Source organism: Sinocyclocheilus anshuiensis, unplaced genomic scaffold (genome assembly GCF_001515605.1).
Source record: "Sinocyclocheilus anshuiensis isolate Anshui unplaced genomic scaffold, SAMN03320099.WGS_v1.1 scaffold626, whole genome shotgun sequence".
NCBI lineage: Eukaryota > Metazoa > Chordata > Actinopteri > Cypriniformes > Cyprinidae > Sinocyclocheilus > Sinocyclocheilus anshuiensis.
The window spans coordinates 500,809-527,389 of NW_015544167.1; the positions used below are offsets into that span (position 1 = coordinate 500,809).

Below are 26,581 nucleotides of genomic sequence, written 5' to 3' on the forward strand. Positions count from 1 at the left end.
ATTTTATTAACCAATATCTTTGCTGCTGACCTTTGATGATCCAGTTCAACCATACTAATAAGCAAAAATTACTTTAGATAAACTAACAAATGTGCTTCATTGTTTTTTTATTGCTGAAGAGTGTTTCTTCTCCTGCGTTCTACTGTACAGACGTGAATTTACATTTCCTTCAGCCTGAGGTTTATTCATTACACTTTTTGGTGTGAAAGGGCTTTTACATTTGCTATAAATAGAACTTCTTATATTAAAAACAATCAAGCCCTGCTCATATTTAAAAAGTAACGCGAAAGTAACGCAAAAGTAATGTAATGCATTACTTTCCATGAAAAGTAACTAAGTAACATAATTAGTTACTTTTTTAGGGAGTAACACAATATTGTAATGCTTTACTTTTAAAAGTAACTTTCCCCAACACTGACAGTCAAATGGTTTGTTCAAAAGAACCAGATCTCCCAACATTAAATGAAATTAGATTTTATGAAAAATATGTGATTTGTGCATTCCCCTGCCATCACAATGTTGTGGGTGGTTAGGCAGGCATTGCTATACTGTTGCTAAGCTGTTCTGAGTGGATTTCAGAGCATTGCTAGGTGGTTGCTAGGGTGTTTGGGGTTGTTGCTAGGTGGTTACTCACTGAAGTTGAAGTTGAGAGCCCACCCTAAAGTGTCAATGATATTAAGCACTATATATACAGTCCCTCCTTTTTAAGGGATTTATAGACATGATGAGATATAGTAATGAGGTTTCGCTTTAGCCAAACACGTTAATGATTCACAAGATTGGCTTTTTGAATGGATCTGTGAAGGAACTATACGATTGTAATGTATTGACTGAAATAAAACAGTCTTGAAATTCAATCTCTTTCCTATGAGACCAACTGGTTATGTTTCCCAGAAGCAAACTCTGTGACAGGAACCCTGGATTAGTGTGAAATATGCCATGACATAAGACAACCTCCTCAATGGAGTATGTCAGCCAACATATGTAGCCATTTTACACACAGTACAGCAGACATACTTACACACACACACAGAGAGAGAGTTTGAAACGGTATACTATCACAGGGTGGCCTGCAACATTTGTGTAAAGTGAAGAAATTTTTACATGAAATTAGAATTAAAAGTCATTCAATTAACGTGCAATGTTTATACTACAAGTCCAAATATATGTGGCCACATTTAAAGAAAAATATGCACAGCATGAAGTAGGGTGACACAGTCTCATTTTACCCCACTCTCCTCTAACCAGTTTGTAGGCAGTATTCACTGCATACATATCATGATTGCTTTGATATGCCAGGCGCGAAAACTACAGGCTATGAATTCTACTGTGTAATTCCTTCAGGGACTCTATTAGAATGGGAGCGAGTCATAACTAACAGAAAGCCCCATTCTGAGAATCTGTAAGAGGTGGTTCTTGGCCAAGACAAGCAGAAATATTTTCTTAATTTACCATCGAAAAAATCTCCTGATCTTAATGGTTTTCCCATCTGGAGGAGTTTTTAAACACTTAACAAGTCACAGCTTTCATTAAACTGCTCTGTTAAAATGAGAAAGCTCAGTGATTTTCCAAAGTTCATCGTCCCACAATGCCGAGGTTTGGCAGGGAATGGCAAGCGGCCCTGACTCCAGACAAAAGTCTTTGTGTGAGAGAGAAACTAAAAATGCATTCAATATCAGCACCTGAAACCAATACACTGCAGTATTCTGTAATCTTAGTTTGAAAACACGTACAGTTTTTGGCAGCCGTGCTGAATTAATTCATGTTACTGCTGTGGAAATACATGTATTGTGCTGAATGCAGAAAATAATGAAAGAGTGCTAATGTTATGCTAATGTGCTAATATTAAGTTCACATGCAATCACCCTACAGATGACTAGGAAATATCTGTCAATCGCAACTGAGTTAATGATACAGCTAATTTAGTCACAATATTACCATATACATGAACACATAGGATATCTCTTAATATTTAGCATATCTAGTCAAGTCAGTTTTATTTATATAGCGATTTATACAATACAGATTGTGTCAAAGCAGCTTTACAGTGTTAAACAGGGAAATAGTGTGTCGATAATGTAGGAGGACAACAGTAAGCAGTCAATTTTTCAGTCAAAGTCAGTTCATTGTTGATTCAGTGATGTCATCATGTAACTCTTCAAATAGTATCTGTGCAATCAAGTCGACAATATTGCCAGAAATTGAGTGTCCCCAACTAAGCAAGCCAAAGGTGACAGTGGCAAGGAACCAAAGCTCCATCATGCCATTCATAAAATCAGATAACTTGAGTTACTTCTGAAAAGGGAGCTACAACAAAAACTTTACAGTTTGAGAAAACTAGTCCAATATATAGAGAAATTGAGCAGTTTCCAAAATATCATTGGGTCAGAATGGTCAACTAGTCAACAATGTGTCCTAAAATGACTAGCCTTATAATGAGGTTGACAATTTATCGTACTCGGTTACTAACGTAACCTCGGTTCCCTGAGATACGGGAACGAGTACTGCGTCGCTAACACGCTTATGGGGAAAACTCCTTTTTCTCGGATGACTAAAGCCTTTTTTAATCACGCAGTGTAACTGCACGGCCATTGGTTCGTGCAGTGATATAAAAATCGAACCAATGGCTCGGCAGTGGAGCTGCACAATCCTATGGCGATGAAGCCCGCCAGAATGGGCGGGGCCATCTGGCTATATAAGCGGGCCTGTTGCCATATGATCCTCAGGTAACTTCGACTGAAGCGATGACTGAGTCGTGCAGCTGCATAGCATGGCTAGTTACGCAGTACTCGTTCCCGTATCTCAGGGAACCGAAGTTACGTTAGTAACCGAGTACGTTCCCTGTCGATGCTTCACTCGTACTGCGTCGCTTATGGGGAACCAGTACAATCCCGCCATGTTATGCTAGAGGAATGACTCTTACTTAACTTGCCTTAAGCACCACAAGGGGCCTAGAGGGACCAGTATTTAGCAGGGAATGCCCTGCAGAGGGTAAAAAAGGGCTAAACTCGCCGAGGTCAGCCCGGCCCTGAGTAATCGTTCCAAGAAGATCCTTACAGCCTCGGCACTCGGTGAGGGCCAAGAGCGTAAGAAGGGAGGCAAAGCCTCAGTACTGGTAATTTCCCTAAGGCGAGAATGAGCCCATTACGCAGAAAGGATCCTGGCCTGTAAGGCCGGTACTTCCAGATTATAGAACCTGGCGAATGTGGACGGCGAGGCCCAGCCGGCCTCCGCACATATTTCTGCAATGGACACACTGCTAGACCATGCCCAAGACGAGACCATACCTCTAGTCGAATGGGCTCTTACTCCCATGGGGCAGTGCAGGCCCAAAGACGAGTATGCTAGCACAATAGCATCTACTATCCACCTGGAGAGTCTGCTTAGTGACCGGAAGCCCTTTGTTGTGGCCACCATAGCATATAAAGAGTTGTTCCGACTGCCTGATCGAGGCGGAACGCTCAATATAAAACCTCAATGCCCTAACGGGGCACAGTAAGTTCAACTCCTGGTCGTCCTCAGAAGGAGGAAGCGCCAAAAGAGTTATAACCTGTGCTCTGAACGGCGTGGAAAGCACTTTAGGTATGTAACCGTGTCTTGATTTCAGGACGACCTTAGAGTCGTTGGACCCAAACTCAAGGCAGGAGGAACTCACAGAGAGCGCCTGCAGGTCTCCCATCTGCTTTACCGATGCTAACGCCAGTAGCAGATCGGTTTTCAGCGTTAGGGAACGAAGGTCAGTGGACTGTAGCCTCAAAGGGAGGGCTCTTTAGAGCCCTCAGCACCATGGACAAATCCCATGTAGGGACTGTGGAAGCGCGAGGCGGGTTGAGCCTCCTAGACCCCTTCAAAAAGCGAACAATTAGGTTGTTCCTGCCCACCGACTGGTCGGCTACAGGAGCGTGGTAGGCTGCTATAGCTGCTACATAGGCCTTGAGTGTAGACGGGGAACGGCCCTTGTCCAACAGCTCTTGCAGGAAGGACAATATCTGAGATATGTCACAGGAAGTTGGATCTTCACCGCGGGTCGTGCACCAGGTGGAGAAGACCGACCATTTAAGAGCATAGAGTCGTCTCGTAGACGTAGGCTCTAGCCAGTGAGATTGTATTTAATACACTCTCTGGAAGGTCAGCAGGCTCCCATCGAGAGGCCAAAGGTGTAGAGCCCACTGCTCGGGCCGGGGGTGCCATATTGTTCTGTTTGCCTGAGAGAGGAGGTCCCGTCTCAGGAGGATGGGCCATGGAGCTGCTACCAGCAGCTGAGACAGGTCCGCGAACCAGTGTTGGTTCTTCCAGAGCGGGGCCACTAACAGAACCTTGTGCCCTTGTTCCCTGATTCGCCTGATAACCTGTGGTATCAGGGCGATTGGGGGGAAAGCATAAAGGAGGAGGTCGGGCCAGTTGTGGGCCCTCGAGAAATAAGTTGGGCAATGAGAGTTGTCTTTTGAGGCAAAGAGATCGACCTCTGCCTTGCCAAAGATCTCCCAGACTTTCTGAACCGTTTGCGGGTGGAGCATCCACTCTTCGGAGGAGATGTTGCTCCGAGATAGCATGTCCGCTCCTTGGTTCAACCTGCCCGGCACATGTGTTGCTCTCAGTGAATGCAAGTTGAGCTGAGCCCATTCCAGGAGGCACTCTACTAGGATAAAGAGGTGTTTCGAGGAGAGTCCTCCCTGGCGATTTATGTAGGACACCATCATCATGCTGTCCAATCGGACTAGGACGTGGTGTCCCCTTAGGTCTGGCAGGAAGGTTCAAAGGCCCAAACACACAGCCAACATCTCCAGGCAGTTGATGTGCAGCCACCTTTCCTCTTTTGACCAGAGGCCAGACCTGAACCTGTGTTGGAACATTCTGGTGCGACTATAGCCCTCATCTGGGCCGAGTTGAACACTGCTCCCAGGAACGATATCTGTTGGCTGGGAAACAGAGAGCTCTTGGCGAAATTGACCCTGAGCCCCAGGCATTCTAAGTGGGAAGGATCTGTGTGATAGTAGCTCGTCCTCCGACTGGGCCAATATGAGTCAGTCATCGAGGTAATTCAGAACGCGGATTCCCTTCTGTCTCAGAGGGAAAAGAGCCGCGTCTATGCACTTCATAAAAGTGCAGGGAGCTAGAGACAGTCCGAATGGAAGGACTGTGTATTGATATGCCACGCTCTCGAAGGTGAATCTCAAGAATCGTCTGTGATGGAGGGCTATCTGGATGTGAAAGTACGCCTCTTTCAGGTCCAGGGAAAAGAACCAGTCCCATGGGCAAACTTGCGAGAGGATCTGTCTCAAAGTTGTCATCCTGAACGGCCGTTTCATGAGGGCGTGGTTCAGGTGTCTGAGGTCGAGGATGGGCCGTAAGCCACCATCCTTTTTGGGGACGAGGAAGAAGCAGCTGTAGAAGCCTGACTCGCTCTGATCTGGGGGAACCTTTTCTATGGTTCTTTTCGCCAGTAAATTCATCACCTCAAAGTGCAGGACATGTGCGTCCTTGCTCTGAACCAAGGTGGAAACCACACCGCGGAACCACGGGGGTCTTCAAGCGAACTGAAGTGTATAACCTCATTTTATTACCCCCAAAACCCAATCTGACACTCCGGGGATGGCCTACCAGGCTTCAGCCCGTGTGGCGAGGGGTTGGATCAATTCGGGTGGTGGTCCGCCTTGAGCCCTACACTCATGGTAAGTGGAAGAGGAAATTTGCTCTCTTTCTGAAATTGTTTGTGTTTTATTTTTCTCGCTATAACAGCGGCTGGTTGTGTGGGCGCTTTTAACACGGGCCCATTGTTCACAACGGAAGTGATCACAAACACACTGCCATTGGCACCCGGAACTGAACTGTAGCCCTCATCTGGGCCGAGTTGAACACTGCTCCCAGGAACGATATCTGTTGGCTGGGAAACAGAGAGCTCTTGGCGAAATTGACCCTGAGCCCCAGGCATTCTAAGTGGGAAGGATCTGTGTGATAGTAGCTCGTCCTCCGACTGGGCCAATATGAGTCAGTCATCGAGGTAATTCAGAACGCGGATTCCCTTCTGTCTCAGAGGGAAAAGAGCCGCGTCTATGCACTTCATAAAAGTGCAGGGAGCTAGAGACAGTCCGAATGGAAGGACTGTGTATTGATATGCCACGCTCTCGAAGGTGAATCTCAAGAATCGTCTGTGATGGAGGGCTATCTGGATGTGAAAGTACGCCTCTTTCAGGTCCAGGGAAAAGAACCAGTCCCATGGGCAAACTTGCGAGAGGATCTGTCTCAAAGTTGTCATCCTGAACGGCCGTTTCATGAGGGCGTGGTTCAGGTGTCTGAGGTCGAGGATGGGCCGTAAGCCACCATCCTTTTTGGGGACGAGGAAGAAGCAGCTGTAGAAGCCTGACTCGCTCTGATCTGGGGGAACCTTTTCTATGGTTCTTTTCGCCAGTAAATTCATCACCTCAAAGTGCAGGACATGTGCGTCCTTGCTCTGAACCAAGGTGGAAACCACACCGCGGAACCACGGGGGTCTTCAAGCGAACTGAAGTGTATAACCTCATTTTATTACCCCCAAAACCCAATCTGACACTCCGGGGATGGCCTACCAGGCTTCAGCCCGTGTGGCGAGGGGTTGGATCAGTTCGGGTGGTGGTCCGCCTTGAGCCCTACACTCATGGTAAGTGGAAGAGGAAATTTGCTCTCTTTCTGAAATTGTTTGTGTTTTATTTTTCTCGCTATAACAGCGGCTGGTTGTGTGGGCGCTTTTAACACGGGCCCATTGTTCACAACGGAAGTGATCACAAACACACTGCCATTGGCACCCGGAACTGAACGGGGTGCTTGGAGGCACAACAGAGGCTGCTTGGGGGGTGGTTCGGCCGTAGAGAGACTTGGCCCCCTCCTCTTCCTGTCCCGCAGATCAGGAGGACGCCTGAGGCATCGGGTCCAGCGCTAACTTGGGCCGGCGTCCCTGACGCTTAGGAAACAGGTAGCGTCTGGCCAAGCAGGAGGATTGATGAGGCTCAGGCTTGGGAGCCGTCTGGGCAGCAGGAGGTGCAGGCTTCGTGGGCTGCTGAGTCGGCGCTATCTTGGGACGACTAGAAGCAGCCGTAGAGCTGGAGCGTTCGGAAGGAAGTGTCGCATGGCCTGGGATGACTTCTGTGCAGCAGTGAAGCGCTCGGCGAATCCCTCAACCGCGGGTGCTACGAGGCCAGAAGGGGAGACTGGGGAATCCAGGAAGGGGACCTTGACTCTGTCAGTGTCAGCCAAAGATGGTGCTCTAACACCACTAGGCTGGCCATGGACCTTCCTATCGCCTGGGCCGTGGTCTTGGTGGCACGTAAAGCCAGGTCAGTTGCGCTGCATAGCTCTTTAAAAGCTGCGAGGTCCGGGCCTGACTCATCCATGCTCTGGAGGAGTTTGGCCTGATAGACCTGTAAGACCGCCATGGAATGAAGCGCTGAGGCCGCTTGTCCAGCAGATGAGTAGGCCCATCCAGCGAGGGCTGACGTCGTCCTGCAAGTCTTGGACGGGTGGGCGACCTTCGCCTTCCAGCCGATAGCCATGGGCGGGCAGAGATGTGCGGCCACAGACTCGTCCAGGGGAGGCATCCTGTCGTATCCCTTCTTTTCAGCGCCATCGACCATCGTGAGGGCAGAGGAAGAGGAGGCACGTAGGTGGGCCGAGTAGGGGGCACGCCACGACTTGGTGAGTTCATCATGTACTTCGGGGAAGAATGGTGAGGCTCGTTGTCGAGGGGATTGACGGCGCCCTGGCAAGAACCACTCATCCAGGAGTCTGCGAGCGGGCTTCTCTGGTGGAGACCACTCCAATCCCAGCTCCTCTACAGCCTTTGACAGGATGCGGATAAGTTTGGTGTCCATGCCTGGCTTGGGCTCGCTGTGCTCCGTAGGCAGCAGGGGGGCGGGGCCGTTGATCGAGACCGACAGCTCCTCTGCGTCAGAGGCCGCCAACGACATGCTGTCGTCAAGCGTGTCACGCTCCCCCCAAACGAGACCAGATTGCTCACAGCCATGGAGGGATGCTGGTCTGGCTGGGAGAAGAGGGCGGGGGAAGCCTCTCTGTGAGGAGAGAGTGGGGCACGCGGGGGCGGGGGCCAGCGTGAGCTCGCTTGTCTCCGGGCGCCGAGGTTCTCTGCCCCACTGTTTTTTTCCTTGCAGGCTCCCGGGAGGAAGAAAACGGAAGGGCGCAAGGGGCGGGGTCGCTTTCTGCAAAGAAAGCTGCCCGTGAGCGCAGAGAGGAGAGACTCATATCCTCGCAGTGAGTTCATTCCGTCTCTTTGAGTGCATTCTCAGCTTGGGATTTCCCCAAGCATGAGATGCACTCGCCATGTCCATCAGCGGCGTGCAGGAGCAAGCCAGGCATGGACACCAAACTTATCCGCATCCTGTAAATTTGCTCTTTTATAGCTCTTTTAGAAATTGCCGGATGGCGGCAGGGGATCCGGAAGACCGCCGCTGCTATGGGCACTGAAGGCGGCTGTGAGAAGCGACGAACCAGCCGAGCAAAGAGAGTCTTGATCTGCTGCGTGACGTTTCAACAGCGAAGCTTCAAGTCTCGTAGTGTCAGTGAAGATCGCCGTCATTGCTGAAGGAGAAGAAATCTGAGGATCCTATGGCAACAGGCCCGCATATATAGCCAGATGGCCCCGCCCATTCTGGCGGGCTCTGGTGGGTTTCATCGCCATAGGCTTGTGCAGCTCCGCTGCCGAGCCATTGGTTCGATTTTTATATCACTGCACAAACCAATGGCTGTGCAGTTACACTGCGTGATAACTGACGCGTGATTTACTGCGTCATCGGAGAAAAAGGAGTTTTCCCCCTTAGCGATGCAGTACGAGTGAAGTATCGACAGGGAATTTTTTTGTTATTATTTTCATCCCTTAGTCGGGGTGAGGAATTGCACCTGATCACAATCAGCATTATGTTAGTATGACTGAGATACTATTAGTTTTATTAATATTTTGAATTCATTTTATTTTTTTAATATAAATACAGTTTTTAATTTAGTTTTAGTTATTTTAGCAGGTCAAGTTAAAATGTTGCTGAAATAACTAGCTGAAATAAAATAAGTTTATATTTTATTTCATTTCAGTTTTTGTTGATTTCAAGCAACAAAATGTTTTTATGGGTTTAGTTATATTATAACTCACATTTTTAGAGTTATTTGTTTATTTATTTATTTAGTAATGGGTTATAAAAAGATATACAATTGCAGTTGTTTGATAAGATTTGGCCATTTTTATGCCTTGTTCTTTGTTAAACACCATTATACAGTATAGAGACACAAGTTGTGTTTATGTAGTCCAATCAGATTATTAGCCCAGTTCAATAAATAAATAAAAAAGGATGAATGAATGAATGAATGAATAGCCACATCATACTTTTTACACTACCATGTGGTGGTACAAATATGGTGGGTAAATTACACATTTCACCGGTAGGGCTCTCATATTTGTGAGTCATGACACAATGAAGAATCATGATTCTAGTCTAATGACAGTTTTTACACTCTCAGAAAAAAAAAGGTACAAAAGCTGCCACTGGGGCAGTACCTTTTAAAAGATACCATCCAAGTGATAGATTTTGTACCTTTTCTTCTGAGATAGGAAACTTTACAGGAAAATAAAAATGTGAATTCAAATAACTGCAATCGCAATGTTACTTAATTTTATATTGTAAATAACAGTAAATTAGTCACTCTCAGAAAAAAAAGGTACAAAAGCTGCCACTGGGGCAGTACCTTTTAAAAGATACCATCCAAGTGATAGCTTTCGTACCTTTTCTTCTGAGATAGGAAACTTTACAGGAAAATAAAAATGTGAATTCAAATAACTGCAATCGCAATGTTACTTAATTTTATATTGTAAATAACAGTAAATTAGTACCTTTCCTGGTGAATTCACATCTGAGTCATTTTGCCTGAACTTCTCCTGCAGAGTCTCAGCCAGCTGACACAACAGGAAACCGTTATCTAACCTGTCCATGAAGCTCTCAGCTGTGATTTCCACACCTGATGGAAAAGATGACAGAAAGAGATGAATATCCCACAAAAGACTTTGGTTTGATTGTGCTTCCTTGTACTTATCTTATTTTTATAACTCTGATCAGTGCATTACTGAATTGCAGTGTAATGAGCTTTTCAGCATCTGGGAATTAATCTGTATTCTCAAATCAGGATTATGCAAATTTAGAATTCACGAATGAGCTCCCTCTGAATTCATAACATTCATTCAATATCAATATTCATGAACATTATTTTATCCATAAATTAAGTGAAATACAATATTGAGTGAAATAGAAATAAAGAAGAATCTAAGAAATACAATTCTAATAAAGAGAAATACAATTATATTTAAAATATATATAAAAACTAATTTATATAGGTAACATTTTAAATATTACTATTATCTCATGATTCTAGAAATGCTCCATATAATATGATAACATATAGGATTCATATTAAAACATGAAATTCCCAAATGAATATTATCAATAAAAACTATGCTTATGGAATATGTAATTTTACAGAATATGTCACTTTAATTTAATCTAAATTCAAATTTTGAAATAAAAACCTGCACCAACTTAAAACCAAATTCAATTAATATTCAGAGATTTTAAAGACATTCTCAAATCACACACTTAATGACGCACAACCCTGGGACAAATCCAGACATTTGTTGCAGCTATGATTCACAGATAAACACATTTCAGTCCCAAAAGCAGACAAGTGCTTTGGAAGGAAGCAGCTGATTTATTTTGCAACAGTATTCCAGATGAAACACACACACAGAGACACAGACTCAGTTCTACACAGATCAACATGTGGCGGCTGCATTCTACTGACTTCCAGACGATCATTCTTTCTACATGATGTCACTGTGAAACAGGAGGTGGTGGCAGGGGGTTGGGGTATCTGTGGAAAGAGCATATTTTCTCATCCACTATACTTTTTTTTTCTCATAGAGAGGAGGCGTCAGTAGTCGAGGGGGTTCAGATGTTTTAATGAGTTCCAAATGTGGTAATTGAACCCAGTGGAGAGGAGACAGAGAGCTTGTGAAATTCTCTCTGAACGTATTCCCTCACAAACAATATCTTACCCTCGCTCACCCTTCAAAGAACCTAAACCTACACCACCTATCCCATACTCTGAATCTAAGAAATGTAAGTAATACATATTGAGAGTGAACAGACTACGTTGATATTACTCAGTGGTCCTAGCAAAATTAAAGAGGTCATGATTTTTTTTTTATGTTTCTTGAGGTTCACTTATAATGTTAAAGTTTTTTGATCAAAAATATATTCACAAAAATCTCCTTAAAGGTTTGTCAGTAAATGGAAGCTTTTATGTTTGGCTAACGCATCATCATATTGCACATGTGTAAGTGTTTTAAACATTAACATTATCTATATAAAACTGTCATTTCTCCGACGCAATCCAAAATTAAAGTTGTTCCACTTGTTCCCCAACACTCTGGTCTTTCTGAAGTCTGTACAAAGACACAAACATGCTGTTTAAACCAGAGCTAACAGTCATTACTTTTCAATTTGTCCTGTTGTCGGGAGTAGCTCAAGTGTTTGGAGAAACTGAACGGGTAGCTGTATACTGTATCTAGTGTAGACAGTGTCCATCATTATAATGGGTTCTATTTGCATTTAGCACAGCATGACGCAATGCTCAAGTCTGGTGTAGACTTATCAGCCGAGTGAATGGCAGTGGGCGGGGCCTATGGTGCGTTGATGTGAACCTATTCATCGGTCTTGCTCCAGAGGCGGTCATATGCAAATATATTTGCCTTTGTGACATCACAAATCCCTCAATATAAGTTTATTTTTGGAGACTGGTTATATAGACTGCTTTTGAAAGATTTTTTATGTTTTTAAAGAAGTTTCTTATGCTCATCTTTACATTTATTTCATTTATTTGATCAAAAATACAGTAATATTATTGTGAAATATTATTGCAATTTAAAATAAAGGTTTTCTATTTTAATTTATTCCTGTGATCAAAGCTGAATTTTCATCAGCATCATTACGCCAGTCTTCAGTGTCACAGGATGCTTCTGAAATCAATATAATATGCTTATATATTAATATTGTTGGAAACGGTTTTTGCTGCTTAATTTTTTTATGTTTTTGAAACTGTGACTCATTTCTCAGGATTCTCTGATGAATAAAAAGCTAAAAAGAACAGCATTTATTCAAAAGAAATCGTTTGTAACAATATACACTACCTTTCAAAACGTTTGGGGTCAGTACTTTATTTTTTTGAAAGAAATTAATAATTTAATTCAGCAAGGATGTGTTAAATTGAAGAAAAAAAAAGTTATAGTAAAGACTTATATTGTTATCAAAGAATTCTATTTTGAATAAAGATTATGATTTAATGGTACAAAGGATATGTCAAAAGATCAAGGAAAAATGTATTTACTGTATCATGGTGGTGCTTGGGCGCCCATGAAAAACTGAACAATGGTGGTGTGTTGCATGGCTAGTGAATGGTTCTGAATGTTTATTAAAACATAGTTTTAACATAAACATATGTTTTCAGGGCTGTTCTATATTCATCATGACCATCTAAGTTATGCTGCTGGCCATTTCTTTTCTATCTTGACAAAAGTCATTCAAGTCCTATCTACTTAAATGTAAATTTTCTAAAGTGTTTGTTAAGATTCATTTCAATAACATCACCAATAAAATTGGTCAACAATTATACAATGAATTATGCTTCTTTAGCTCCAAAAACCGCTAATAAATAAAAAGTGTAACAACAATTATTCAAAACACAAATAAGCAAAGATAAATATAATAGAAAGCCACAAAATGTCAGTGTTTCATGTATACAAGTGGCTTCTGGTAAGACCAGCAAACGGTCAAATTGTGTTCCTGTAACACAGATCAGTTTCAGAGATCTGAACAGCTATTTGTCTAAAAAAAACAACACAGAGACAGGGCTTAAGCCACTAAAGAGTATGGACGATCTGGATAGGGAACTAGTGGTTGGTGAGTGGTTGAATATGAAGCCCCTATGCGGCCCACTGCGGCTCCTGGCTTCCTTTTGCTCCAGGCAGACCAAAGACAAAGCCCTGGTTTCAGCTGGCTGCTCATGGCCTGAGTGCTGCCAGAAATTCCACAGACATCCCCCTCCATCTGCACACACACAGAACCGAAGCCAGGGCCACGACACACCACCATTCTTCTCTCTTCATAATTTGTCTCCTGGTTCAAATGGTGAGTGGCATTCAGAATCTGATTAATGCTGGGAAATGTTGGAAAAGAAAACATGGACACGTGCAATCATGCCTGTGCACGCACATTCATCAAAGAAAAAAACACCTTCATCAAATGACTTGAAATTAAAACATTAAAGAAATGTATGACACAGTAAGGACTGCACATTTTTAAGAACTTAAATTTATCAATATCAGCTTAAATTAAATAAAGGAAATTATAATATACAAAAGATAAACAAAGCAAAGCTGGACGTGCCCTAAGCAACCTATGCAAATAATGAAACATGAATTTAAACATTTCCTCTCCACCATGAACAGAATACACCAGCAGAATGAAGAAGACCTCAGGACATAGCCTTGTTGCACACCTCATGTATGAGTCAACCATATGAAAATGTACACAAGAAAATCCACAGATTTCATTATTTATTGAATTTTTACTAAAATATAGAGCCTTTGCAGTTGCAAATCACAACTGGATACACTGTAAATAGAAAAAAAAAGTCCATATGTTACTGTACTTTAAGGACCTGTTTCTCTCGATTAAAATTACTTTTGTTGACCTTTTGTTAACCTAACCCAGGGGTAGGCAAGTTCGGTCCTAGAGAGCCGCAGTCCTGCAGAGTTCAGCTCCAACCCTGAAAAAAAAAACTCACCTGCCTATAGCCTTAGTAATCCTGAAGACATTGATTAGCTTATTCAGGTGTGTCTGATTAGGGTTGTAGCTGAACTCTGCAGGACTGCGGCTCTCTAGGACCGAACTTGCCTACCCCTGACCTAACCTATCAAGTTGTTTCAGTCAAATAAATAATAACTTTGATGTGAATAAAACCAGTTAATTTAGATATTACCACATGAAGTAAATGACTTTAAGTTACCTAACAAGCATTGTTTTGGATGCATTATTAAATATTTAAATACCTTTTTTTTTTTGTATCTTTCTTTCTCAGTTTCACTATTTCAATTTCATAAAACAGCTTAGCACACACTAGTAATTTACTACCAACCTACAGTATATGGTATTAGCATTAGCCATATAGAGTGGGGGAACTATGACGTCAGAATCCGGAAGTGTAATTTGCCGCGGGTTCCTTTGAGATTTTCCTATGGGGTTTTATAATGGGGTTTTTCAATTAATTAGTAAAATAAATCCTGTGGTAAACATAACTTGACGATACTTTTATGTTTTGTTCTACAACGTAAATTACACGCATCCATACCCAAAACACAAATTTTGAAGCAGTTATGTTCATTTTTGAAAAAAAGTTTGTTTTTAATAAGTAACTAGATAAGAACGTTTGGGCTGTGAGTGTGTGCAGTTTACATTGTAGAACAAAACGTAAAAGTATCATCAAGTTATGTTTACCACAGGCTTTATTTTACTCATTAATTGAAAAAAACCCATTATAAAACCGTATAGGAAAATCTTGAAGGAACCTGCGGCGAATTACACTTCTGGATTCTGACATCCCCCACTCTATTACTAAGTGACAGATGAATTTGGGAAAAATACAGTTTAATTTGATTTGTCAGCAACAAAAGACTTTTGAGGCATTTTCCTATTCTTATTAAATGTTAATAAGCATATCTGCTTTGCTGTTCTACAGTATTTTTTTTTCCACACTTAACTCAGAATTGATACGTTTTTGTTGTGATTTAACAGAGAATCACTAATATGAAAAATACAGGAATTGCTAAGGCACTGAAGCAGGAACAGCTTGACTTACCCAGCATGCTAGAGAGCCAGAGCGCCAGGTCTTCCTTCATGGGCAGCAAACTGGCCTCATGTCTACTGGCCAGCCACTGACTGTACTGCTGCAGATCTGTGAGGCCCGGACCAGCCGGCTGCTGCTTTCCACTCAGAGGACTGAACATGCTTCTGAAAACAAAGAGGAATATCTACATCAGTACAACTAAATAACATTAACTCAATCATTCGGCTTTGACCAAATCCCTCAAATGAATTATTTCACTTTCCCACAGAGCACAGACGTCATCTGATCATTCAAGCCCTTTCTGTTGTTTCACAGTAGACTCTTATCCTCTATACCGATCTTCTCATCACAGTCCAGCTCCAGGCTCTATCTTCTCTGTCCTGTGATATAATACTCACTCGCTTTTTTTAAGACAGAACAGACACACACTGTGTGGCTTCTCTCCAGTCCTGCCCTAGTGCGATTCTTTTCTGACCCAAAGGCTCTTTACACAAATGAACATGCTCTCCCCAATGAAACATCAGAATCAGTTGCAATTTCACAATTAGATAATTCAGATTACATTTTCTGAAGAAAATGTGTTTTAGAAAATGTGAGGCCCTCCAGGACCGAGTTTGGGCAGCCCTGCTCTATACCGATCTTCTCATCACAGTCCAGCTCCGGACTCCAGCTTTTGGAGCTCCAGCTTTTGACTCTATCTTCTCTGTCCTGTGATATCATATTCACTCGCTTTTTTTTTTAAAGACAGGACACACACTGTGATTCTTCTCTGACCCAAAAGCTCTTTACACAAATGAACATGCTCCCAATGAAACATCAGAATTAGTTGCAATGCATTAGATATAATTTTGTCACATTCAAAAAATCCAAGCATTTAGTAGAATTGTCATCTGTCTTGTTTGGTGTTTTACTAAAAACAACAGTCTTTAAGATTAGGACTTCATCTGCAAAGAGGAATAGTGGGTGAAAACTGAAAGTGAGAATACTAAGAAGGATTGTGACCAAACAACACAGAACTACTGCAGCAAAAGTGACAGCAAACCTCAATATTCACCTTAAAGACCCTGTTTCCACAAACACAGAGAACTTCACAAAGCCAGCATCCATGAAAGAACTGAGAACACCAATGCTAAAATGTGAAAGAAAATGGTGTCATGATCATAAAACCTGGGCAGTTGGAGCACCAAGGTGAACTTCAACATCTGCGCTGGCCAGACAAATCACCTGACAATCACCTTTGCTATATATAGCAAAACTTTGAAACATCGGTTTTACAAACGATGCAGGAGTTACACACACACCAATGTTTAGTATGGTTATCAGGTTGTCCAGTTCAACAAATCCACAAATTTGTCTCTTTATAAAAGTATTTCCTGTTTGTCTGAGGCAGTTATATTTCTCTGTAACAACCTGATGCTATTTGCAGAAGAATGTGTACGGATCCAGTTGAATGTTTCAGTGCTCTGCGTAAACTCTGACGAAGGCAGTGTAAGAATTCTCATGTAATTCTAGTGAATCCTGCTGATCAGACGAGTTAATCTGGTTCTTCTGAATGTATAACATCTTTCAGAAAAATTTGTTACTTCATATCATTGCTGTTTGAAGTTTTGTTCAAGAGTTAGGATGTGTTAAATGTGGTGGCAGTGGTTTGGGTGTAGTACAAATGCAGAAATGCGGTGATAATATGTGATGCCAGCCAGCATTGCGGGGGATTTCGCCATACTCATAATTCATGGGAGAAACAAGAGGAAAGTTATGAGTTCTGAGAAGTGTAACAATCTTCAGCGATGCAGAACAGGACCTCTTCCTAAGTTTTGCTCTCCTGTATCCCACTAAGCAACCTGGGAATGAGGACTCGGGTCCAACAATCGTCACTTTGTTGCGGTGGGCTCTGAATGGCTGGCAGGCGAAGGCGAACTGAAAGTCAATCTGTAGATTTTCCTTTTTCCACAAAACAGAATGCCAGAGTTCACTTTACCTGCCAAACGTCTATCAGATAAAGGCAAATCTCCTCTTTCTTTTTCTTTCTGAAAGAGCTCCTGTGCTGGAAAAGGTTGAGAGAAAAAGAAACCAGAGAAATAAAAGAGGTGTTACTGACTCTCTAAACAATAAAAAGAGGACATACTGTCTCATATGGACAAAGGCAAGGTGAACAGCAGTCCACTAATCATATCAGAGCTGTCTGTCTGCTCTTAATATTTCCCAGACTGCTTCGGAGATGAGTGAGAAAGCTGATACCACGTGAGACTGACCCTATTAGTGGTGCCTGCATCTTTATTATTTTTCTAAGCAAACAGATCTGGCAGACAATAAAATGGATGAGATAAATTCAGTACAGTAACATCGAAGGAGGGAGCCAAGAAATATCTAGAGACCAGAATATCACAGAAACTTAAGAGTGGGCTATTTTAACTTAGTGAGCAACCACCAAGAAACCTCCCAGAACCTCCAAACAAAACCTACAGAACACTCTAGCCCTAGAAAACATCCTGCATGCTCAGAACATTTTTTTTTTTATGAAAGTTGATTCTGGGGCGGTACCCCATAGAAAAGGTACTAATATGTACCATTTAAGTACTAGTATGTATACTAAGGGTACTTATATGTAGCCTTAAGGTGTAAATAAGGTACAAAGGTACAACTTATAATTTCTGACTTTTAATTTATTTATTTTTTAACATAAAAATGTTAGTAATAGAACCATTTTTACTATAATAAAGAAAAAAATCCTCATTAAAATAACAGAATTCTTGTTTGCAGTTTGGCATAATCTTAGAAAAACTATTTTTCCCTAAAAATTTCTAACAAATAAAAAAAAAAAATGTATATATTTTGAGTCAAATATATGAATAATATTTTTCTGATATTTATAAGGAATGGTTAGTAAAATGTCTCCTTAAAACATAATATTTAATAATTAATAATGAAAATATTTACTTGTAAAAAATATTATTATAAATTATTAGATGCAGAGGATAAGCAGTTTGAATAATAGATGGATTAAAAATATTTATTTATTTTTATTAAAATCATATCTAACAAACATGTATGTCTAAGAAGTTGGCACATGTGATTTAAAATGGATTTTTAAAAGATGTTTCTTTTCTTTATCATGATCTGTCCTATTGCCACTGACCATTAACTCAGAACACTGTACTGATACTGTGGCATCTGGTTTGATGGACAAATACCACTCAGACTTTCTACCAAGTGGCTTAAAATAAATAAATCTACACATCTGCATGATGGAGCATGGACTGGAAACTGATGCTCGGCAAACACAAACCCGCAGAGTTCACAGATGGAGAGGACATTTACAGTGCATTCAACACCACACACATATTGGGCACATATGGTTGAAACCAAAGGGCAGTGTACAGTGTGTGACACGGTCAAACCTTTAGCTGTGACTATTATATTAAGCAACATCATATTCTTTCACAGTCTATATTTTTCTAGCAAACATTTGCGACAGTGGAGTGATACTGTATAAAGGCAATAGGTGTTTCCCATACGTTGCGTGTATTTCCCATCCATAAACCATAAACGTTGACCTTGACTAATGCAGAAATTATAACTGATAATACTTCAGCTTGCATATCTGATTCTGTTGCAGTTATTTCAGCCTCAATGCTGTGTCATGTTCAACAAGCACAGAACACACATTGTATTCTGTCCTTAAAGCACTGTGAAAGGTAAATCACACAAACAGGACTTACAAAGTGTCAATGCAGTCATCATCTACATCTTTATACAAAATATATCACATTAGCGAAATACAACATGAGTTTTGTCATTTTGCATGCAAGTTCGGTTCAAAGTATATTTCCTTTCCTAGTTAAGCGAAGATTTAGTCTAGTTACTTGCACAATCCAGTTACTTCATTTTTCATATGTCACACTGGCTTTAATCATGTTTACAGGCTATTACACACTTTAACTGTTAGTTTTAAATGCACAATAACCCATTTTACTGAGGCAGAGCGCTCACATGAGAGAAAAACTCAAATACCTTCTGCAGCCTAATGGCAAAAAAACAAAAACAAAAAACTGAGGAGAAAAACTTTTATTTTCTGTTTTCAAGTGGGCATGCTTGACATTTTATGACACACATATATATATATATATATATATATATATATATATATATATATAGTACCTATCTTATTTTATTAAGATATCTAACTATCCAAGCAAAAACATTTTCTTTCCCAGAAGTATACACTTACCCTCCACAATGCACTGCCTGCAGTTGGTTCTTCAACAGTAGACGCTCGTTTCCAATGAATTCATGCTTTTCTCGCGCACGGGCTCCTCAGACTGTTGTTCACCGTGACACTGAGCCTCAAAGATCCGACTGTCATTGCGGGTCTCAGTTCAAAGTGCGCTCCTGCGACAGACACATTGCGCGATCTCACCGCCTCCCTGAGAGACGCGACGCGTCTTTATCTGCGCGACTGTGAGCCACACGGAGCTGCACGAGACCAGACGATTAAAACGAGCCTCGTAGAGAAAAGATTCTTAACTGACCGGGGAAAAAAATCAAGTGTAATAAAAACGTCAACAGAAAAAATATTCATAATTCATAGTAGAGATAAAAAGTACAAAAAAAAAAGGTAAAATAGGCTACAAAACTTGATTTCACTAAAAAGCACTTTCATTTGTAAAATGAGACTCTATTATACGTTTCAACATGCGTTGGAATAAGCTATTTCGATCAAAGTATTGCTATAGCTCGTTTTGCGTAAAAAATAATAATAATAACAATAATAATGTAACTAAACTTGGGTTAAAGGCAAATTTTACTTTTATTTTGAAATACTGCCACGGAAGTTCGGTGCCGCGAAAAAAAAAGTGACGTCATGAACGCTCTCAGCCAATAGCGAGTCGAGAACGAGGCACGCGGACAGAATCCGAAGTTGATTCCGTGCGCTTGTTGATTTTGTTTATGTATTGTTTAGTTAAATACGGCGAAGAGAGCGTCTAATGGAGGCTGTGCTGAGACAGCTGACCAACATCCTGGAGTTACTGGCCGTGTCTCAGACGGACCGCGTGAGGGAATGGGACCGTCACACCGCGCTCCGGGCGTTTCAGTGGGCTGAGTACTGCGAGCAGCTGCACTCCCGCGTCCAGTGCAACCCTGCGGTCCGCTCCGCGCTGGAGTCCGGTCTGAGCGACACCAACCAGCGCCTGCAGCAAGCTCTGCCGTCGTACTCTCCAGTCATGTTCTCTGAACTGGCTCAGTGTCAGCACATGCTGCTCATTCATTTACTCAGAAACCCTTCCGCGCCGAACTCCGTTATCCGAATGCTTTTTGCTGAACAGGAATCCCCGTTTGATCAGAACAGCCTCATTAGGTGTAAATCAGCTTTTAATCTGTTGTGCCGCACGCCGGACAGGACTAGTTATGCTGGGTTACAGGTTGAAGCAGTGGTCAGAGGCACACTGCTCGGGAAGCTCTTGAGCTCTGTACTGAGTCGCTCTGGTAATGATGCGTATGCGAGAACACTGCTGGATTCCATCCTTCATGACAGCGCGGGAAACCCGGAAAGCCTTCATGACGTCATAGCAGCTGCGCTCCTTTCACCTGATGACGAAACGAGCTCCGTCGTTCAGCGCCGTGTCCTCGCCTGGCTGCAGGAGCACGAGGGATGTTTGAGGAAACTCTGCCAATCTCTCTCCCCCGGGCTTTGTACCGTCATCTCCCGACAGTCTAGCGAGTTTAAACAGGCATATTGGGGTGTTTTGAAACAGTGGGCGTCCTGCTTGGAGTTTGACGTCTTGGAGAGTCTATGGGTGCCGACATCAGATGAGCCTGTCACCTTTATAATACTGACTGATCGATTCAAAGATTTATTCAATTCAGGGCCACCATTAAAAGAGGAGACAGAAACTGAACTCAAAACACTCAAACGGGAAGCTGGAGACTTTAATGTAAAAGGCATTTGTATATGGAGTGATCTAATCATTCAGCTAAAGCTGTAAATACATCAGAACGAAAGTTAATGCAAGCATATTAGTTATTTCATTTGATGTTAATTTAACTAATGAACATATGCTGTGTTTGAGGATAGACGTGTGTGCATTTTTTCCACACGTTTTATAATTATAAAATTATATATTTTTTTTGTTGTTGTTTGTTTTGTCGATTTTTTGTTTTGTAATAATTTTATTGTTGTTTTTATGATAAGAGCCATCATAATATAAATTTTATTTCTCCGTATATTTTGCTGTTTTTCATAATTGTAATTTCTGAACATGATTTTGTTCCTCAGAATTGGGAAAAACACAGAAGGAAAAACAACCCTCTGCTTCAGTCTCCCGGCAGACAGGGGGCGACAGTGCTCTTTACACCATCAGCCGTGTGCTTTATTTGAGGGCTGGGCTACTTGTGGTATTTTATTTACAGCTGAATAATTAATAAAGTTCTTAAACAGTGTTACTGTTATCATGTTTGAAGTTTCTGTGTATCCTGGGGAACTATTTCATTCGAGTACATCAGTGATGTTCTGTCTATGGATAATGGATAATACCGAAACAGTCTTCCTCAGTCATAGGAAGCCTAAAATATCAGGAAATTTAGTTTAAAAAGATAATTAAAAAAAACAGCAGTTGTCCAATACAATGCACAGTAGGCTTATTCTGTATTGTAAAATAAAAAAAATAGACTCCTTCATTAATGAGAACTGCTGCTGGGCTGCACTGAATAGGCTGCATGACAGATGGTGGCATCACTGTCACCTTGGCAACCGTTGGCATTAAGCACTGGATTTCATTTGAACTAGAAGGAAGAGGCCAGGCAGCAAACGTGTGCGCCTCTTAAATTGGTCCCCGGGGACACGCAGACGCGTGCTTCGTGGGCTGGGTTTCATATGTCTGTCACATTAAGGAGGAGGAGAAAGAGATCAGGAATCTGCATGGGCTGGGGTCACTCCACGTTCAGTGATTTATGAGGTCACTTGAGGTTGTCGAAACCCTCATTGAAGCCTCACTGCTTATGACTTCATCTGAAATCTCAACAGCATCGTGCTGTTCAGTGATGCTTTAAAATAGGACCCCATTTCCTTTTCCAACAGGCCCTGTGCTCTTAATAAACACAGAATCAGTCGGTCTAATGTCTAAATGGCTTTTACATCCTGTGACAAGCAGTCTTTATGAAGAATTCATATCTCATCAGTTACAAGTTTTAGGTTGTTTTGGGGCCTGAAATGGTTCCAGTATTGATATAAATCTGTTTTCTCTATATTGTTTAAGGATGTGTTATGTTTTGACTAACATGTACACTTAAAATACACAAGTTGTGGCAGCTAATATGTAAATGGCGTTTAAGGAAAGATTTTGAAAGGTTAGGCTAAACATTTTTAATTAGTGAGCAAAAACCAAAAAGTGCTGTTATCCCCGCTCTCAACAGAAACTGCAGACACTTCAAAGTAGTTTCTCTCTGTTCTGATGCTCGAGAGATGCTGTGCGTTCTCCGACAGCAGACAAATAGATCTTCATTTTTGTTCTCGTCCCTGTCTCCTTGGAAACAAAGAAAATGCATTTTCTCAGCTCTAATATGTACTGAGAAAGCAGCAGGGCAATGCTGAGAAAACAACCGTTTCCACAGTGAATAATCACAGGCCAGATTTCCTCCCTAATGCAGCAATTCATTATGGACTTCTTTTTGAAATGGGGGGAAAAATATTGATGTCATTATTCAGCCATAATACAGATATTTCCCCATCTCTCATTTGTGGAGAGTCGTTCTGCAGGAATGTCTTTGAAGTATGATGCAAATTAATTACTCGTACACTCGTTATTTTATTCAACTTCTCATGATTGTGCTCATCCCCCATGCATTTAAATTTAACATACACATAATTACAATATTACATTTAAAGACCCCAAATGTTTGATGAGTGCTATGTTATATTGAAGCTAAAATTTTGGACTGGGCGTATCGACAGGGCAAATGGTTTTTGGTTTTATGTAACAGCCACGAACCATGATTTATAGTGTAGTGCAAGATGTTGTCATTATTATTTGTTAGAAAGACTGTACATTTGGAATGTGTACATCTGCAAAAGTTACCTTTTAGGAGTACACTAGCATATAGATTTCTTCAACAGACATACAAAAACCACAAGCCCTTCATTTTGATATTATGAGGTCCTTAAAGTTCTTACATTGTTTCAGTGGACTGTGTCAGTTGATTGGCTCATAAAGTCATGTGATCTGTATTTTTGTTGGATTTACAGTAGTTTTGACTGCTAAACTAATGCAGTATTGATTCCAGCACCACATTATAACACAATCTGCACACTCAAAGATACTTATTAAATGGCTTCTAAATAACCAATATATTACCAAGTAAATTACTAAATTAATAAAACACAGAGATTAAAGAAAAACACATGTTTTCCACATAAAGACACACCTTTATTATCCGTAGTCCCTATAGACCTGGTGAGCTGGTGTGAGTGTGTTGGGGGCGGGGGTGTTGACAGCACCAATGAGGACATGGTTTGTTAAACATGTGATGAAAAGCGCAGCTTGAAGAGCCTGCAGACAGATGAAGGATACTGCTTTTTAGAAAGAAGCAGAGCAGATGAATACTGAAGGGCAAATATTGATATTCCTTTGTCACTTGTTCCCATTGTACATCTATAATGTCTTAAACTGAGCTCAAAAAGTATTTTACACCTACTAATATTTAAACAAAGGTATATTCAGTCTTTTTTTTTCTTATTAAAACATCTGACAGATACAGAAATGAATATAAGACTACTTATATTATTATAAAATACATTGAATGAGTCACATCATGTGGACCAACAGCAAAATCTACCAGACAGCATACTAAAACACCTCCCTAACCTCTTTCACATGGAAAATCCACAACCTGTAGATCAGAAATGTGTCTTCATCTGACTTGCAGATGTCACTGAAGTTATAACTTGTACAGCATGTGTTTTGTGAGTAATAGCAGAATTACTCAAAGGTTCCAGACAAACTGCCTTTGGTTTAATTAGCACTTGCTCTGTTTGTAATATCTGCTGATCAGTTGTTCGCACCTCCATCACTCATGTGTTCTCACTTCTGCACAAGTGCATAGAGAGGAAGTGAAAAAAAAAATGAAAGTGAGATCACTATTTATCCTGTTCTGAGACTTATCCCAGCCTAAATTCACTGAGGTACACTCTTAAAAATAAAGGTTCTTTATTGGCATCAATTGTTCCACGAAGAACCTTTAACATCTATGGAAACTTTCCGTTCCACAAAAGGTTCTTTATGGTGTAAGGTTCTTTATTAAAATGTCCTTCACACTGAAAACACTTTCAAGAACTCTTTACTGAAAGGTTCTTAGGGGAACCAAATAGAGACGTTTGACTCATACTCAGTATTTGAGAACATTGTGCCTAATGTGTGACAGTAATGTGTCATAGACCCACTTTCATTCCACTGCTTGAATGTCTGTGAATGTTAAGGATGCATTGTTTCTTGGTGTAGACATGATTTGCTCTCCTCTGTTGTAACAGCAGTTCAGAACAGCTCCCAATCTTTTGTTATATTGCCTGGTTTCATCAGCGGGTGTGATGCCGTATAACACTCTCGACAGCTCTGCTGATAAATAACTATATAAATAGATCTCCACGTGGACCAGAGTGTGTGTTCACAGAAGCTGCTGTTAGTGAGAATGTGTGAGGTTTGGCAGGAGTATTTGCCACACAGTCTGGGGTAATGAATCCAGGAAGTGGGTCAGGTTCTGCAATACATGTAGTGGTTAGTGGTTAAATGTCAGGGCTGGATGAACTCTGTAGTTTAGGGTTCCTCAAATCCATCCCCAGGACCAGTGTCCTTCAGAGTACCCCAATCACTACATTTCAAAAAGCATTGGCATAGTTGTTCCAGTGTCCATTTTGAACAAGGGTGACCATTCCTGCTCCTGGAGGGACAATGTCCTGCAAAGTTTAGCTCCAACCAGTTCCAACACACTTGCCTGGAAGTTTCTAGTAATTCTGACGACCATGATTAGCTGGTTCAGGTGTGTTTATTTAGGATTGGGGCTAATCTCTGCAGTTTACTTGCCCTCCAGGAGTAGGAGTGGACACCCCTGTTGTAATACAACAAAGCCAAGTAGACACTGAGACACTTGGAAGTGACAAACATATTAAAATCTGTAAATCAGGGGTGCCCAATCCTGTTCCTGGAAGATCTACGTTCCTTCAAAATTAAGCTCAAATCCTAATCAAACACACATGCACCAGCTAATTAAGATTTTCAAGAACACTTGATAATTACAGACAGGTTTGTTGGAGCAGGGTTTGCACTGAACTCTGCAGGAAGGTAGATCTCCAGGAACAGGATTAGGCACCCCTGCTCCAAATGATAATTAACAAAGTTCGAGAGGAGCATGTTCAGATAATCAACCAATTTAGCACAGGTGGAGCATGTTCAGCTTAATTAGCACAATGGTAAATATCTATACAGTCAACTTAGGCTGGCCGCACACTAGACCATTTTAAGGCCGATTTTAAGCCCGATTTGCATCCCCGAACGATCGGGGGGTGTGGCCCGATTCGCGGCTTGTCGCAAACGATTTTTTGTTTCTAAAAATCCTCTATTGTGTGCTGTCTTTATTATTATTTATCTGCTCCTGACATGTTTGATATTTACGACTCTTGGGGCACGTTCAAGCCCAAACCGGTGTGTAACGTTTTGCTACGGTTTCTGGGTTGAACGACATGTTTCCTGGAAATGGTGTGCAATGGGGTTTGAGATACGTTTTCTCTTGTTTGGTGGGTGTGTCAAAAATGCCAGCCCAATCAGCAGCAACATGTATATTTACCACGCGGTATTAAAGAGACAGCTCACACAATGTAATTAAAGGGTTAGTTCACCCAAAAATGAAAATTAGCCCATAAATTACTCACCCTCAAGTCATCCTAGGTGTATATTACTTTCTTCTTTCAGACGAATCCAGTTGGAGTTATATTAAAAATTGTCTTTGATCTTTCAAGCTGTTTAATGCCACTCAGAGGGTGTTGCATGCTTCAGTCCAAAACAAGTTAAATAAAAAGCGCCCATCCATAAAAAAAAGTGTCTCACACGGCTCCGGGGGGTGAACAAAGGCCTCCTGTAGCGAATCGATGCGTTTTTGTAAGAAAAATATCCATATTCAAAACGTAATAATCACTTTAATGTAGCTTGCGCTCACTGTTGTACACAGAAGCAGCTCCGGGCAGATGACGTAAGATGTCGGCGTTGCGCCATTTGATTGGGATGTTCTCTTTTTTTCTGGACGGCAAGGGCAGTGACTGTAACATCTAGCGTATTTTGCAGTATTAAACACGTATTTATACCGATTTCATCAGGCTCCGAAAATTCTTCAAAAAACCCCCACAAAGAATGGCCTTCTTAGCTGCCATAGTTGCAACTCTTGCATCATCAAAACAGTGTGTTCAACGCACCACCGTTTCCGTTTAAAAAAATGTTTTGCACCGTTTTGTCGGGGCTGAACGCAGCCTTGATCTGGCGGCCTCTGACGTTGATAGCCAATGAGAGCGAGCAAGCATCACCTACCGGATGTTGCGTGCTTCTATAGCTGAAACTTGGAAGCCACAAACATGCCATGAAAGCATAATACATCACCCATAACCTTGTAATAA

At 41.5% G+C, this 26,581-nt stretch overlaps 2 protein-coding genes across 2 annotated transcripts in view; one reads left to right on the plus strand and one right to left on the minus strand.

The window, feature by feature from the left end:
- The window catches only part of LOC107695940 (growth arrest-specific protein 2), a 34,880-nt gene extending 15,414 nt beyond the window's left edge, over positions 1-19,466 (minus strand). Inside the window, exons 1-3 of the mRNA XM_016496053.1 lie at positions 19,160-19,466; positions 14,944-15,095; positions 9,869-9,993 (exon numbers count right to left, since the gene is read on the minus strand). Coding sequence (XP_016351539.1) covers positions 9,869-9,993; positions 14,944-15,091 — 273 coding nt within the window. The 5' untranslated portion in view covers positions 15,092-15,095; positions 19,160-19,466. The remainder of the gene's footprint in view (positions 1-9,868; positions 9,994-14,943; positions 15,096-19,159) is intronic.
- Positions 19,467-19,761: 295 nt separating this feature from the next.
- fancf (FA complementation group F) lies at positions 19,762-21,382 on the plus strand. Its single transcript, XM_016496035.1, has 2 exons — positions 19,762-20,864; positions 21,206-21,382. The coding sequence occupies exons 1-2, from the start codon at positions 19,917-19,919 to the stop codon at positions 21,305-21,307; spliced, it is 1,050 nt and encodes a 349-aa protein (XP_016351521.1). The 5' UTR covers positions 19,762-19,916; the 3' UTR covers positions 21,308-21,382.
- Positions 21,383-26,581: the final 5,199 nt, after the last annotated feature.